Raw genomic sequence first — 17,137 nt, 5'->3', positions numbered from 1 at the left:
ATGGACGAATGAATAAAGAAATGGCAGTGTACACACATGCATATGTACACACACACAATGTAGTATATGTGTACATAAACAATATTGCTGAGTCATAAAGAACTGGAAACCCTACTATTTGCAATAACATGGATGGAACTTGAAGGCATTATGCAAGTGAAATAAGTCAGACAGGGTAAGACACTGTATGATCTCACTTACATATGGAACCTAAAAACAAAATGAAACAAACTAATAGAAAAAGAATCACTAATCTAGAGCCAGACATCTTGGAAAGTGAAGTGAAGTGGGCCTTAGAAAGCATCACTACGAACAAAGCTAGTGGAGGTGATGGAATTCCAGTTGAGCTGTTTCAAATCCTGAAAGATGATGCTGTGAAAGTGCTGCACTCAATACACCAGCAAGTTTGGAAAACTCAGCAGTGGCCACAGGACTGGAAAAGGTCAGTTTTCATTCCAATTCCAAAGAAAGGCAATGCCAAAGAATGCTCAAACTACCGCACAATTGCACTCATCTCACATGCTAGTAAAGTAATGCTCAAAATTCTCCAAGCCAGACTTTAGCAATACGTGAACCGTGAACTCCCTGATGTTCTAGCTGGTTTTAGAAAAGGCAGAGGAACCAGAGATCAAACTGCCCACATCAGCTGGATCATGGAAAAAGCAAGAGAGTTCCAGAAAAACATCTATTTCTGCTTTATTGACTATGCCAAAGCCTTTGACTGTATGGATCACAACAAACTGGAAAATTCTGAAAGAGATGGGAATACCAAACCACCTAACCTGCCTCTTGAGAAATATGTATGCAGGTCAGGAAGCAACAGTTAGAATTGGACATGGAACAACAGACTGGTTCCAAATTGGGAAAGGAGTATGTCAAGGCTGTATATTGTCACCCTGCTTATTTAACTTCTATGCAGAGTACATCATGAGAAACGCTGGACTGGAAGAAACACAAGCTGGAATCAAGATTGCTGGGAGAAATATCAATCACCTCAGATATGCAGATGACACCACCCCTAAGCAGAAAGTGAAGAGGAGCTAAAAAGCCTCTTGATGAAAGTGAAAGAGGAGAGTGAAAAAGTTGGCTTAAAGCTCAACATTCAGAAAACGAAGATCATGGCATCTGGTCCCATCACTTCATGGCAAATAGATGGGGAAACAGTAGAAACAGTGTCAGACTTTATTTTTTTGGGCTCCAAAATCACTGCAGATGGTGACTGCAGCCATGAAATTAAAAGACGCTTACTCCTTGGAAGAAAAGTTATGACCAACCTAGATAGTATATTCAAGAGCAGAGACATTACTTTGCCGACTAAGGTCCGTCTAGTCAAGGCTATGGTTTTTGCTGTGGTCATGTATGGATGTGAGAGTTGGACTGTGAAGAAGGCTGAGCGCCAAAGAATTGATGCGTTTGAACTGTGGTGTTGGAGAAGACTCTTGAGGGTCCCTTGGACTGCAAGGAGATCCAACCAGTCCATTCTAAAGGAGATCAACCCTGGGATTTCTTTGGAAGGAATGATGCTAAAGCTGAAGCTCCAGTACTTTGGACACCTCATGCGAAGAGTTAACTCATTGGAAAAGACTCTGATGCTGGAAGAGATTGGGGGCAGGAGGAGAAGGGGACAACCCAGGATGAGATGGCTGGATGGCATCACGGACTCGATGGACGTTGAGTCTGAGTGAACTCCGGGAGATGGTGATGGACAGGGAGGCCTGGCGTGCTGTGATTCATGGGGTCGCAAAGAGTCGGACATGGCTGAGCGACTGAACTGAACTGAATAGAAAAAGATCAGACTCGAGGTTCCCAGAGGCAGAGAGTGGGGAAAGGGGAAATTGGATGAAGGTGGTAAAAAGGTACAAATTTCCAGATATAAGATAAATAAGTACTAGAAAGAAAGCAAAAAAGTACTAGGAATATAATGTATAACATGATGACTGTTGTTAACACTGCAGTATGATACACGGGAAAGTGGTTGAGAAAGCAAATCCTATGAGTTCTCATGATAAAAAGAAAAAATTTCCCCTTTTCTTCCCTTTTTTACTGTATCTTTATGAGAAGATAAATGTCAGCTGAATCTACTATGCTAATCATTTCACACTATAAGTAAATCAAATTATCATACTATATGTCTTACACAGTAATGTATGTCAATTATTTCTAAAACTGAGGAAAAAATCCAGAGATGAAAGGGAAAAACCATTGATTTAAATTTTTTAAGAGAACTCAGCTATTCCCTTCTTGGTATTTATCCAGAGAATACTAAGACATTAATTCCAAAAGATATATGCACCTCTATATTTATTGCAGTATTTACAACAGTTAAGATACAGAAACAACCTGAGTGCCCACTGGTGGATAAGTGAATAAATAACTTGTGGTACTTATAGACAGTGGAAATACTACTTGGCCATAAAAAGAATGAAATCCTGCCATCTGTGACAACATGGATGGACGTTGAATGTATCACGCTAAGTGAAAGAAATCAGACAAAGAAAGACAACATTCTGAATGGTTTCACTCATATGTGGAATGTAAAATAAAACAAATGAACAAACAAAATAAAGCAAAAAAAAAAAAAAAAAGCAAAGATATTGAGATCAGACTAGTGGTTCCCATAAGGGAAGGGAGTTTGCGGATGGGTCAAATGGGTGAAACGGATCAATGGTATGGTGACAGGTGGTAACAAGATTTGTGGTGGTGATCACTTTGTAGTGTGTACAGAAGGCAAGTAACAATGCTGTATATCTGAAGCATATATAACAAAAAGAAGAAATCAACCAGTTACAAAAGGTGGATCTTATGTGGATTCTGATTCAAGCAAATGAAGTACTTCTATTTTCAGATATTCATAAGGCAATTGAAATATTGAATGATGACTGACTGTTTGACATAAAGAAATTCTTCTGTTTCCTTGTTGTAATGATGATGTTGTTATATTTTCAAAGTGCTTTTTAGAGATACATTCTGATATATTATGAATGAAATGATGTGATGTCTGGGACTTGCTTCAGAAAAATACAGGAGGCAGAGGAGTAGCTGAAGGTAAAGAAGAAACAAGAGGCAACGAGATGTGTTGATAACGGTAGAAACTGGAGTACATGGGGTGTGTTCTAGTATTCAGTCTATTTTTTGACGTTAGCTGTCATTTTGATATTGGCTAAAGCCTGACATACTGTTGACAATAAATGCACTAGTTACTCCAATAACTTATTACTGTTCCGAAGAGTAGCAAGGAAAGATAAGAAAGCCTTCTTCAGTGAACAATGCAAAGAAATAGAGGAAAACAACAGAATGGGAAAGACCCATTTCTCTTCAAGAAAATTAGAGATACCAAGGGAACTTTCATGCAGAGATGAGCACTATAAAGGACAGAAATGATATGGACCTAACAGAAGCAGAAGATATTAGGAAGAGGTGGCAGGAATATACAGAAGAACTATACAAAAAGGATCTTCATAATCCAGATAACCACGATGGTGTGATCACTCACCTAGAGCCAGACATCCTGGAATGTGAAGTCAAGTGGGCCTTAGGAAGCATCACTACAAACAAAGCTAGTGGAGGTGATGGAATTCCAGTTGAGCTATTTCAAATCCTAAAAGATGATGCTGTGAAAGTGCTGCACTCAATATGCCAACAAATTTGGAAAACTCAGCAGTGGCTACAGGACTGGAAAAGGTCAGTTTTCATTCCAATACTAAAGAAAGGCAATGCCAAAGAATGCTCAACCTACCACGCAATTGCACTCAACTCACACACTAGCAAAGTAATGCTCAAAATTCTCCAAGCCAGGCTTCAACAGTACGTGAACTGTGAACTTCCAGATGTTCAAGATGGATTTCGAAAAGGCAGAGGAACCAGAGATCAAATTGCCAACATCTGCTGGATCACCAAAAGAGCAAGAAAGTTCCAGAAAAACATCTACTTCTGCTTTATTGACTACACCAAAGCCTTTGACTGTATGGATCACAACAAACTGTGGAAAATTCAAGAGATGGGAATACCAGACCTGCCTGACCTGCCTCCTGAGAAATCTGTATGCAGGTCAGGAAGCAACAGTTAGAACTGGACATGGAACAACAGACTGGTTCCAAATCAGGAAAGGAGTACGTCAAGGCTGTATATCGTCACCCTGCTTATTTAACTTCTATGCAGATTACATCATGAGAAATTCTGGGCTGGAAGAAGCACAAGCTGGAATCAAGATGGCCGGGAGAAATATCAATCACCTCAGATATGCAGATGACACCACCCCTAAGCAGAAAGTGAAGAGGAGCTAAAAAGCCTCTTGATGAAAGTGAAAGAGGAGAGTGAAAAAGTTGGCTTAAAACTCAACATTCAGAAAACTAAGATAATGGCATCCAGTCCCATCCACTTCATGGCAAATAGGTGGGGAAACAATGGAAACAGTGAGAGACTTAATTTTCTTGGCTCCAAAATCACTGCAGAAAGTGACTGCAGCCATGAAATTAAAAGGCCCTTGCTCCTTGGAAGAAAAGCTATGACCAAGTTAGACACCATATTAAAAAGTAGAGACATTACTTTGCCAGCTAAGACTGTCTAGTCAAGGCTATGGTTTTTCCAGTAGTCATGTATGGATGTGAGAGTTGGACTATAAAGAAAGCTGAGTGCTGAAGAATTGATGTTTTTGAACTGTGGTGTTGGAGAAGACTCTTGAGAGTCCCTTGGACTGCAAAGAGATCCAACCAGTTAATCTTAAAGGAAATCAGTCCTGAATATTCATTGGAAGGACTGATGCTGAAGCTGAAACTCCAGTACTTTGGCCACCTAATGTGACGAACCAACTAATTTGAAAACACTTTAATGGTGGGAAAGATTGAAGGTGGGAGGAGAAGGGGATGACAGAAGATGACATGGTTGGATGGCACTGCCGACGTAATGTGTTTGAATAGGCTCCCGGAGTTGGTGATGGACAGGGAAGCCTGGCGTGCTGCAGTCCATGGGGTCACAAAGAGTCGGACACGACTGAGCGACTGAACTGAACCGAACCACTCACTGACGAAGCAGACCACAGGACCATATCCTGAGCATGTGTAACCTGCTAGGTGTGTGTCTTTAGGTAGCTTGCTTACCCTGCCCTCCTGTCCCATCTAGATAATGGGGATTATGACAATGCCTTCTTGACAGTGTTAGTGAGAGGTCACCCAGGACAAAAAAGATTTAGCACAAAGCTCTGCACAAAGGGAGTATCTGATAAACACTGGAGGCCAGTTACAGTGAACATTTTTGAGTTTGCTGGTTTCTTACTTTGGTAAACTTACTGCACTTCTTGAAAACCACAAGCCTATTAGTGAAGCATATACAGGATTCTGGATTTTAATTAATTCCCAGACAGCTTTCTACAAGTAAGAACATATACTGGGTGAGTTGATATGAATCCACAGTTCACAGTTCTTCAAAGACTGATAATTGTAGGACCTTCTCTCACAGTGGTGTTTCTTAAGTAGGAAGTCACATGATTCCTTCAGAGGCAAAGCCTGGAACAGAGCGTGTGGCCTTCAGATACCCTCTCACTCCATCCTCTGGTCCCCAAGCTGTGTCTGTGCCACTCTGGAACACGACCCAGCCTCTGCCCAGTTCTCTCCCCATCTCACAGTCTCCCTGTCCACCACATTCCAGCCACGCTGGCCTATTTTTGTCTTTCAAAAACAGCTCTTCTCTTTGTCACAGGGTTCCTTTACCTTCTAGTCTCTGTTTAAATGGCACCTGCTGAGGAACTTCCCATGAACACCCACTCATGTTTGCCCCTCCTTCCCAGTATACCTCACTTATTTTCATAAATAAAACAAATAAATAAATAAATAAAATTTCAAGCAGTTTCACTGCTTGAAATTTCTTGCCAGTCTATGTTTATCATCTCAATACCCACTAGTATAGAAGGTCCATGGAAGATGACTCTTGTCTGTCTTATGGACCACTGCACTCTTAAATACTGGAATAGTGCTTGGCACATACTAGGAATTCAACAAATACTTGTCAATTTAATGCATGCCTAAATCCAAGAATCAATAAGGGGTTGAAACTGAAACATACCAACAGCATCAGAGAGTCCATAGACCCTTTGGCCGTACGCATCTGTCTTATCCCAGATGAAGGTGTAGGCCAGGTTGGGAGAAGCCTGGAATGACTTCTGGAAGAGGTGCCCTTCTACAGCAACCATGAGATGAACCTTGATGAGGTTCAGGGGCACCGTGGATTGGGTCATGGTGATCTTCAGCAGTGACTTGTAGCCTGCGGTCCTGGAGCTCAGGTAGCGCAGCTTCACAGTGGACCCAGGGAGCTCAATTTCTTCATGAAGGACCTGGAGGAGAGGAAACACAGGTAGAAACAGCGCATGAAACACACCCCAGAAGCTAGGCTGCTTGCAACCCACGGCTACCTGCCTGCTATCATCCTCACCAAAGCATCCCACCTTACAGGCGTGGGGTGTAAGAACCCCTTCCCATGGCTGAGGAGAGAGAAAAAACCAACAACCACAACTTTATCCTGCACGATGGAGCGAAGGGGCTGAGGTTATGATTTTTGGATTAATAATTATTCTTGGTCACTGTTGTGTTTCTTTTTAAAACCACACTGTTGGCAAAAGATGTAAATAAGAACAGCAGGCTTTATTGCTAGTTGCATGCAAGGAGGCCACAAGAGGCTGTAATTATATGAACCTGCAACTTCCACTGACAATTGGCATAAAGCAACAGGGAAGCAATAATGTAATATGCCCTCTGTCGTAACACCGATGTAGATCATTAAAGCGCCTCTTATCATGTATCTCTGTGACTAACAGGAATAAAAAGCAATTTGCAGGTGGCGTGCACATATGTGTATCGTTTTTATTCTATTAAAAGCTCCAGTGACTGCCAAAGTCTTGAACAGCTATCTGGAAACATCTGGAATGTCCAGGAGAGATTCAGTTTTCTCTCCAGCGACAATAAATTATACTGTGTCCTTACTTTTTGTCCCTCCCCCTTAATAGTAGTTTCTGGCTTACCCCAGGAGAGAGAGATGGTGGGAGGAAGTTGGCCAGTGGGTTTGGGTCAGGGCCGGATCGAGAGTCCCACCCTGGGACCCAGAGCTCCTACCTGGGTCTCGGGCACAATGGGATTCTGTCCTGGGGCGGCACTGAAGAAGGTGGACAACGGGGAGGAAATGATGATCGGATCCGGCCGGACAAACCCACTGAGGTCACAGCTGGGGATGGAGTTCTCCTCTGTCTTCATCACCAGAGTGTCCATGGCGTAAAAGCTATTCCACGGCAGCCACACGGTGCGCTCCTGGCTCATGAACGGGGCCCGCTCAAAGTGCAGCGTCAAGGAGGCACCACCATTGGCGATCAGGTCGAACCTGGAGAGGGGCAAATGGGCTCATTGAGAGGGTCTGAAGGGGCAGAGCAGGCAGGAGGAGACAGCGGGCTTTGTCAGCAGATGGGCTGGGGGGGAGCCCAAACTCTACCACTTACTAGTTGTGTGACTGTGGGCAAGTTGCTGCAATTTCTTCATCTGTGAAATGGGAATAGTTACACCGACTTCACAGTGTGGCTGAGAGGATGAAATATCATCATGAATTCAGAACAGACGTCAGCGGACTAGACCCGTGAGCTAAAGCCGGCCCACCACCTGTTTTGGTAAAAAGTTTTGTGGGAATCCCAGCCATGTCCATTCATTGACTTATTCTCTCCAGCCATTTCTGGGGCACAGTAGCAGAGCTGAGTAGTTGTAACAGGAACCATATGGCATCTCAGCCTAAAATAGATACAATCTGGCCCTTTACAGAAAATGCTCCTTCACCACTGGTATAAAGCATTTAGCATTGTGCTAGGCTAATAGGAGTCTTTACTACTTAGTGGAGTTACAATGATTTGATCCTAGGCTCAGGAAAGCTTTCTTTTCATCAACCTGTGCTGTTTCTGACTTCTGTTTTTGGTTTCATAGAACTTTAACTTTTTTTGAGATACCACAGACATATAACACTATATTAGTTTCAGGTCTACAACATAATAATTCAATATTTGTATATGTTGTGAAATGTTCACCACCATAAATCCATGCATCACCACGCTCAGTTACAATTTCTTTTTTTCCTGTGCTGAAAATTCTAAGATACGTCTTAGCAACTTTCAACTATACAATATGGTATCATTAACTACAGTTACCACATTGTGCATACATCCCAGGACTTTATTATTAGAAGTCTGTACTGTTAAAAAAATTTTTATTTTATATTGGAGTATAGCTGATTAACAATGTTGTGACAGTTTCAGGTGAACAATGAAGGGAGTCAGCCATACATATACACGCATCCAATCCACCCTAAATTTCCCTCCCATCTAGGCTGCCACATAACAGTAAGCAGAGTTCCACGTGCTATACAGTAGGTCTTTGTTGGTTAAGAAATTTCGACTTTTTAACCTCCTTCAACCATTTTGCCTTGTTTCTGATATATTTTTCCAGCACACAAACTTATGTGGCATTTGGAATGAAATGGCTCTTACTGTTTCTTGTATTTTTGACAATTGTTCTTAAATTATATTCCTGCTTGTTCTTTCAGGCTAGATGGAAATCTACTACTAGTGAAGTGAAATAAAGGTAGTTCTTCCCCAGTTAAAGGAAAAGAAAGTCAATGGAGAGAAGTCACTCAATTTGACCTTCTACTCTTCCACCAGGATCTCAACTCCCTACGGGCAGTGGTGCTCTCTTCCACACACTTCAGAATCCCCAGCACCTAGCAGAGTTCCTAGAGTACAGTAAAAACCCAATGGAAAAAAAAGGGGAGATATATGTATATGTATAACTGATTCACTTTGCTGTACCCCTGAAACTAACACAGTATTGTAAATCAACTATGCTCCAATAAAAATTTTAAAAAACTCAAGGAAAATATACAGACTCTCTGACTTCATTCAATTTTGGTAACAGTTTTGGTGTTTCCCAATAGACATAAAATGAGTGAACAGGGAGCATATGAGTATTAAGGTAAATACCATGGTAGAAGAGTTTATTCTGTTAATTTGTTTACATTTTTATTTTAGGGCATGCACGCTGCTGGGGACAGTTTATTTATTTAGAGCGCAGGAGAGTGAAATGTTTTGAAGCGACGTTGTTCCTCCTTGGGATGATAGAGTCGAACCACCCACGTCTGTGGTGCACAGCACTATACATACAACAGATTGTGGGATTCCTTGGAGCATTTCCAAACACATCCTGTGACTTCCAGGCTCTGCTGCCTGGACAAGCTGAAGAATCACCAATCTGGGAGGTTGGATACATGATCTAGGAAGTGGATTTAGGTGATAATTAGTCTGGAAGCAGTTAGGAAGGATGGGGCAGTGTGAGGTGGGAGAGACAGCAGACCAAGGACTCAGAAACCTCCTCTGGTGTTATCACAGGACTAGAACGCTGGCTTCTGAGAATGAACAAGTGCCTAGGTAGCCTTGTACGGTACACCTTCACGGTCCTAGTGCATTCAAATCATGAGATTTGGCTGCAGGAACATAAGATCTAAGACACCAGAAACCTGGCGAATATTAAGAATTTGATGTGAATCATCAGATGCCTTCTTTGAGTCTCAGAAATGGAAATAGGAGGATAGGGCTACTGTGGGCTGGTCATTTTTGAAACTACCCCAAGGCTATTTTAGGACATTAGGGAAAAAAAAAAAAGTCCAGATTCTTCACCAGAGAAATGACAAGAATCAGAGTACATGATTTGTTTATGATTTTCCAGACTCCAGTTTTATAGGAAAAGTGTTGCATCAGATTTACAGCCACAGCCTCCTCTTTCATTTGAATAGAACACAGTAGTGTGTGGTGTGTGTGTGTGTTTGTGTGTTTTAAGGCCAGGGTGGGTGCATGTTTTCCCCTTCCTATAGATGTCTTTTCTTCTTTTTATCTTTTTCTCTAAATTGCAATTCCATGCCCAACACATTAAGGAAATGACAGCGCTTTCATCTTGGTGGGGGCTGCACGGGTGTGGGTTTCCAATCAGAAGATAATAGGGTAAGGTTGCCTCCTTCACACAGCAGGGTGAAGACTAAATGTATTTAATTAGACTTCCCTGATTACAGCCCACCCCCTCAAAACAGAAGCGAACACACCACCGCTCCTAAAGTCACAGATGAACACAGAAGGGGTTCACCACAGGACACTGTGGCCTGTGGATCCCTGTCACCCTGCATGGCCTTTGATTTAAACGAAAATAGGAGTGAGGTTCCAAGGGCTACTTTCCTTTCCTTCTAGACTCTGCCACCCTGAACCTCATCCCCAACATACACCCACACATACACACACACAGAGTGAAAAGCATTTACATGCCATGGGAAAAGCATGGGTGTCAGCAGCCCTGGAGAGGTTGGCTACTCTAGTTATCTTCCATTTTTGAGATCATACCAAAAAAATATATATCTGGGTGGGGGGATTCTCCCTCGAGATCTGGCCTGGTGGGGTCTCCCCCCAGCCTGCAAGGGGGAGGCATGTGGTTCCAAGCCCATTGCACCATCTGTCTCTTTGCAGCCTCAATACTAAGTAAGTGGAGCCCCACAAAGCTACTTACGTGCCATCTTGGCGGGTGATGGTGTAGCCGTATTTTGGATACTTGACAAAAGACACGTTCACACCAATCAGGGGAGTCCCATCTGTAGTTACTACTTGGCCTCGGATGAGAGAAACCAAACTGAGAGAAAGAGAAACACAAGCTTTTGAGCCATACTCAGGAGAACAAGGGGACAGGCGGTGGGGATCGCCGTCAAGTTCCCCTTCTCCGCTGCCAAAGCTCCCCACCCCCCCATCCTCATCTGGTCCCTAAGGCAAGGAGAAGACTTTCAAATGTGAACTGCTGGCTTCACACGATCATAGGGAGCTGCGGGCAAGAGGGGTGCCTCTGTGCTGGCTTTTCCTGAGGAGCAGTCTGGGGTGAGGTCCATGGGCAGTGTCCTCAGTCATTCTACTGGGCAATGGGGTCCCCTGGGCACAGTCCCTCTGCCCTTGGGCTCACTCCGCTTCTTGACATCACTTGGCTTTTGCTTGGCCGGAGATCCAGGCTGCCCCACATCACTCATGTTTGTGCCTTAGCCTGGCACAGAGAGTATTATCCTCGGGTGAGAGCTTCCCCATCTGCCTCCTCATTTCCTTTTTTTGGCTTTGGAGGAAGGCAATGTTACTTCTTCCCTCCAGGCTGGGATGACAGAGGGAGTGGGGAGTGGGGAGGAAGGGAAGCACACAGAGGTGTTTAACAAGGCCAGGGCATATACATACATTGTTTTTTTTTTTTTGTTTGTTTTGTTTTTCTTTTTAGTTGCCCTTTAAAAATAAAATTTCTCACAATCCATGACAGCCTGAGGAAAAGAGAATATGAGAGATATTTTCTCCAGCAGAACTATCTTAGATTCTGGATTCCATGTAACTATATATTTTTCTTACATCAAATTCCTGCTACCCTGATTTGGGACAGGGGAGGGGGGGAAGTGGTTGAAATCCCTCTCAACTTTTGGCCTCTGTGGCAGAAACCTCTCCTCTATCCAGATCATAGTAACTAGAATGTTCCCAAGATGCCAGCATTCAACCAGCTCCTTCGGGGAAATCCCATAAAGCAAAGGACATGCTACAGTAGTCTACTCAAAATCCATGGAGAGAGAACGCACATGTCTCCCTTCGCCTGAATTCTCCTGAGCTCATAGAGAAATGGGCGAATGAGAAGTTCCACTTCTGCACTGAGGCGCCCGCCTACCAGGCAGGTCCGCAGCTGTATCGTTGACCCTCAAGCCACTGGGCCATTTGGCGAAGGCAGAGAGGTTCTCAGGCATCCAGATTCCTGGACACACTCCCAATTTCTGGACTAGGTAATAAAGCTGAGCTGTTCTGTGCCAGAATCTTGTCCAAGTCTGCTCAATTTTTGGAAAGCACTGACTTCTGCAATCCCAAGTGACCAGAAAACTGGAGGGATGTTCTCTCCAAGCACCTCCCTTTCTATTAGCAATCCCCCCAGCTGTTCCACTCCGACCCTTTGATGATCTCAGGAGGGTTTAGACTGTTCCACTGACAGCTCTAATTGTCTGCGACTGGCTGCCTAACAAATGAATTCCATTTTTAGCTGGTTCTAACCACAATGCTAGAGTCTTTTGAAAGTGGAAAACTAATTTATGAAATAATTCTTTTGTTCAATTCCCTTTCCTTATCTTAGCTCAGACTAAGATTTCTTTCAGGCCTTCCTAGACACTATTTTAAAATCAATGATGTGTGTTGATGACCACAAGGTACAAGCTGCTTGTGATGAGAAAACAAAATTGGGAATGTATCCCACAGTGGAGTTATTTCCCCCCTCCTTTTTAATACAACTGTTATTTCTTTAAATCACTCCTGCAGCACAAGACTTTGCCGTGTGCCATAGGAATAAAGGGAGCTGGGTTGCCTATGATTTCTACCCTCTATTTTTCTAATTCTTCATTGCTGCTGGCTGCCTACATCTCTAGGCAGTCAATTCGCAGCAAAGATTCAGCTAAGACATGCTATCAGTTCATTTCTATTTATGATTATTGATGTGTAACAATTATCACATTATCTAGATAGTGAGATCTGCTCTATAAATTATAGTGGTGGAGTCAAGGCATTTTAGTTATTTTTGTATGCCATTATCTAGGGGAAACGCCTTCTTAGAAGTCTTGAATTAAGTTCTTTTTTACTCCGAGCTTTGTCCTTCATTATTTGTCAGAGGATAATGCACTGAAATTCACATGCTTAGTGAACTTCAACCTATGTCTTGGAGTAACATTTTGCATTTCTGAATTATGGATCCAAGCTGACATGCTGGAGTGTGGGCTCATTTGGGTGGTGCTATTGCTTGCTGCCTTCAAAGCTTCAGAGAAGCTTTCTCTAAAGTAAGTTTCTTTTGCCCAGATCTCTGGGGCTGATATAGTCTACCTAAAATACTGGAGTCCCTGCCTGCTCCCCGACTTCTTGGCTCTAACTCAGGATGCCTTCTGGGAGTTGTAACTACTGGTGAGGAGGATAAGACTGACTTTTAAGGCATAAGTGAAGAAAGAGTATGAAAAGAATACAAGGAAATTAAAGGATTTATGGGAGAAATAAAATGTTAATAGGAAGCTGACTGAAACAGAGTATGAGCCTTTGAAAGATGCATTTATAGTATAATCAAATGGTATGCAAACCTGAACTTCCCAGGTGGCGCTAGTGGTAAAGAAACTGTCTGCCAATGCAGGGGCTGTAACAGAGGTTGAATTCGGTCTGTGGGTGGGAAAGATCCCCTGGAAGCAATCCACTCCAGTATTCCTGCCTGGGAAATCCCATGGACAGAGGAGCCTGGAGGGCTACAGTCCACAAGGTCGCAAAGAGTCAGACACAACTTAGCACGCACACACATGCAAACCTCACTGAAATGGTTATGGACTGATGCAAGGGCCTGTCATCCTGGCAATGGGAATCATGTCCATAATTAAAAAGAAACATACCAACACAGTCTCTGCCCCAGAACTAGGAATTAATAAGCAGAGAAAATATTTTTTTGGTTCCAAGATATGTGGTTTATTTTTTTTGAGGGTTACTCGTATTAAAATAATATTACTGTGTGTAGTATAATCTACACTTACTAAGTTAATTTTACCAATCAAGAAAATGAAGTTTATGAGGTTAAATCACTTGCCTAATGTGACACAGCCAGAAGATGTCAGGGTTGAAACAGGCGAGGGCTGAGATTATTTTTTTTCTCTTCTATTTTATTTTTAGTGAAACCAGAACAGAGAGAGGCTAAAGTTGCTGGCCCAAGGTGACCTTGTTAAGAACCCTCATAGTCTGAGAGCTGCCACGAATGGGGCTGCATAGCTTCCCAGGGAGCTCTAAGGGCTCCAGAGTTCATTGGCTGTACCATTACCCACCACCTCCCCACTCCCACCCTCCCCAGGCTCCCCCAAGGAGGACCAGAGTCTGAGTTGTGACGCGGTGATGTCTCCTCCCCAAAGTCTAATGAGGGGGGCTCCAAGACAATCTCTTGTAGACTCAGGGGCTCTTCTAAAATGTAAAGTTCACTATTTCCTTCTCTAGTTGAAAGCCTGCTTAAACAGCATATTTCCTGAGTTGCTTCAGGGTCTGCCCAGACCTAAGTGAGGGGGAAGAAAACTAAGAGAAAGATGGCATGCTGAGGGCTGTCAGAGGGATAAAGGGATGGGGACAAGTTTCTAGAGGTTCCCAGTTCTCATTTCTCCCTGAGAAGGAGCACAAATATGGGGGGGGGGCATCCCCAAGAAGGTCACACCCGCCGTCGTCACATCTGCTGACATCATTGTTATCTGGATCCAGACTGACCCAGAGGGAGAGCAGAGATGTGCAGGCAGGCCTGAAGAGGACAAGACTGCCACCTCTCCTTGCCTTCCTTCCACCCTCAGCATCAAAAACAGCGGCTAGAAGACACCGACTAGGAGGATGGGCATCTCAAAGCCAACTCGTCTCCTTGCTTTCTTCTCCAGGGTACAGCTCTAATCTGTCCTGGTGGGAAAGGAGGGGCCAAGCTGTCTGCAAAATAAACCCAGAATTTGCCCCAGAATACTCATAAGCCTCAAATTAGCAACTGAGAGCAAATGTAAATTCAAGGGAATCCACTCTGCCGCTGCCATTTTGGAATGAGAAGGGGAAATGCCCAGGCACAATGCCTAACACCAAGTAAGCAATTAGCAGATACAATCGGTGGGGGTGGGGGTGGGGTGGCTATGAGGATGAGAGCCAATCTATACATATCAAGTCTCTAGCTCATCATAGGTGCTCAATAAATTCTAGCAACTGGCATCATCCTGACTCTAAGACGCCACAAATGATAAGTTATGCTATTGAGTTTACAACTGCTTTAAATGCCTATGGTTGATTCACGTCGATGTTTGGTAGAAACCAATACAATATTGTAAAGCAATTATCCTTCCAATGAAAAATAACTAAATTAAAAAATACTCTAACAAATGAGATATTTCAGTTATGATCAAACAGAAGTCACAATCAGGGAGATTTAGAATAACAATAACGTCATAAAATAATAGATCCTCAAAATGACCTAGAAAGCAGGCAGTTAACGGGTCTCCAGCAGGTTCTGCACCGCAGGGGGTCAAATCCCACAGAAGAGCCAGGAGCACTTCCTCCTGCTTGGACAGGAAGGGAAGCAGCGACCTCAGTCACCTGCAGGGACAGAAGGGTGCCTACCTGCTGTTGAAAGGGTTGTCTCCAGGAATGATGTGGGTGCTGTCTTTGCCGGCCAGGAGCTTGATGCGGTCGTAGAAGGACTTCACTGCGGGGGAGTCTGTCTGGCCCTGCTGAATGATGTCTAGGGGGTCCCGGGACCCTCGGCAGAGCAGGCTATTCTGACAGGCTGACTGGAGGCAGCAGTCAGGGTCCAGGCAGTCCACCAGGCCATCTGGAAGGGCAGAGACAAAGCCAGGGGTCAGCAGATTTCACGGCCCAAAGCTGCTCTGAGATGCTAGCACCTTTTTTTTTAAATTAATTAATTATTGACTGCATTGGGTCTCAGCTGTAGCACGGGGATCTTCGTTTCTTTCACTGTAGCCAGCAGACTCTCGAGCTGTGGCACCACGGCTCAGTAGTTGCTGCATGTGGCCTTAGTTGCTCTACAACACGTGGGATCCAGTGGTTAAGGATAATTGCAAGGCAGATTCTTAACCACCGGACCACCAGGGAAGTCCTTGAGATGTTAACATCTTTGTCCCAACCAGCCTCGACCCTTCCCAAAGGCCTGACCTGGCAGGTTTCCCACAACAAGCCTAGTATATTTCCAATATAAATAAAAGACTGAAAGAAAGTTGTTGAGAATGTTGACAAATGGTTATCCCCAGGTAGTAGATTAGTGTGTCTCTTTCTTTTTCTATCTTGTGTTAAAACTTTTGTATTTCTACTTTTTCTATTATGAACACGTATTATTTGAGCGGTTGGCAATAAAAACTAACACTTTGCTTTTAAACAACGTAGCGCAAAAAAATTACCTGTTGCTAGATTTCAGAGACCCATGTTAATGGGTATGCAAGTCATCAAAATGCATGGGATTCCTTAAATCCTGCTTCAGCGGAGAAAAGCATTCCATCCCCACTTCCTCTAAGCCAGGGAGGGTAGTGCTGACTGGTGGGACCACCAGGGGTGATGAGTGACATTTTCCAGGAAATGTGGAGATATGGCTTTGGCATGAGCATCCACAAACTAAGCCATTAGTTTACCCAATTGCTCTGGAGCTGCCTTCACCATAGCTGCAGGACTCTGAACATTCTGATTTATTTGCCTAGATTCCTGCTCCTTCACCCGTTCCTGAGTCATCTGTGTTTAGCTGTTCAGTCATGTCTGACACTTTGTGACCCCATGGACTGTAGCCTGCCAGGCTCCTCTATCCATGGGATTTTCCAGGCAAGAGTACTGGAGTGGGTTGCCATGCCCTCCTCCAGGGGATCTTCGCAAGCCAGGGATTGAACCCAGGTCTCCTGCGTTGCAGGTAGATTCTTTACTGTCTGCGCCACCAGGGAAGCCCTCCTAGTCAACAAATATTTGAGTGCTATTCATGTTCTGAAAATAAAACAGGGAACAAAGAATGATGGTGTCTGTCATAAAGGAGCTGACAGTATAGAGAAGGAAAAGGATATGATGCATCCTTTAAGATCCACACTAGGTGTGGCCTCCTCCAGGAAGCCTTCCTGATGATGTTGATGGCTAAGGTAGGTATTCTTGTTCTGTGCATCCCTGAATCTGAGGTTCTCAGACAATGGTTCTATATCAAAATCCCACGGGGAGAATCAGGATCCTAACGCAGACCTCCCCAGGCAGAGCCTCCAGGAGTAGGTCCTGGAATCTGCATTTTAAACATGATTCTCAGGTGATTCTAATGCACTAGAAATATTAGAAACCATTGTTCACACTAACTTCCTTGTACTAGAATTATCTATCTCTGATTGCTTGCCTTCCTGTCGGGAAAATGAGCTTTTTGAAAAGAAGAACAGTGTCACATTCATTTTTATATTCATGCTTTGCTTAGTGCCAACGTGGAATCAGACCCAACAAATGTTTGTTGAATGAATAAATGACTGTTTCCCATTCTCCACATGTCTGTTAGGAATGGGGATGGGAATGTTTAGG

At 43.6% G+C, this 17,137-nt stretch overlaps 1 protein-coding gene across 9 annotated transcripts in view; it reads right to left on the bottom strand.

Annotated features, from left to right (window-relative positions):
• TENM2 (teneurin transmembrane protein 2) overlaps positions 1–17,137 on the bottom strand; it is a 1,060,439-nt gene that overhangs the window by 87,510 nt on the left and 955,792 nt on the right. For all 9 annotated transcript variants that reach the window (XM_068980695.1, XM_068980696.1, XM_068980697.1 and 6 more), the window contains 4 exons: positions 15,209–15,419; positions 10,566–10,685; positions 7,101–7,362; positions 6,058–6,325 (listed from right to left, as the gene is read on the bottom strand). In XM_068980695.1, coding sequence (XP_068836796.1) covers positions 6,058–6,325; positions 7,101–7,362; positions 10,566–10,685; positions 15,209–15,419 — 861 coding nt within the window. The remainder of the gene's footprint in view (positions 1–6,057; positions 6,326–7,100; positions 7,363–10,565; positions 10,686–15,208; positions 15,420–17,137) is intronic.

This window comes from Capricornis sumatraensis, chromosome 9, assembly GCF_032405125.1.
Source record: "Capricornis sumatraensis isolate serow.1 chromosome 9, serow.2, whole genome shotgun sequence".
NCBI lineage: Eukaryota > Metazoa > Chordata > Mammalia > Artiodactyla > Bovidae > Capricornis > Capricornis sumatraensis.
This window is presented reverse-complemented; position numbering and strand designations above follow the sequence as displayed.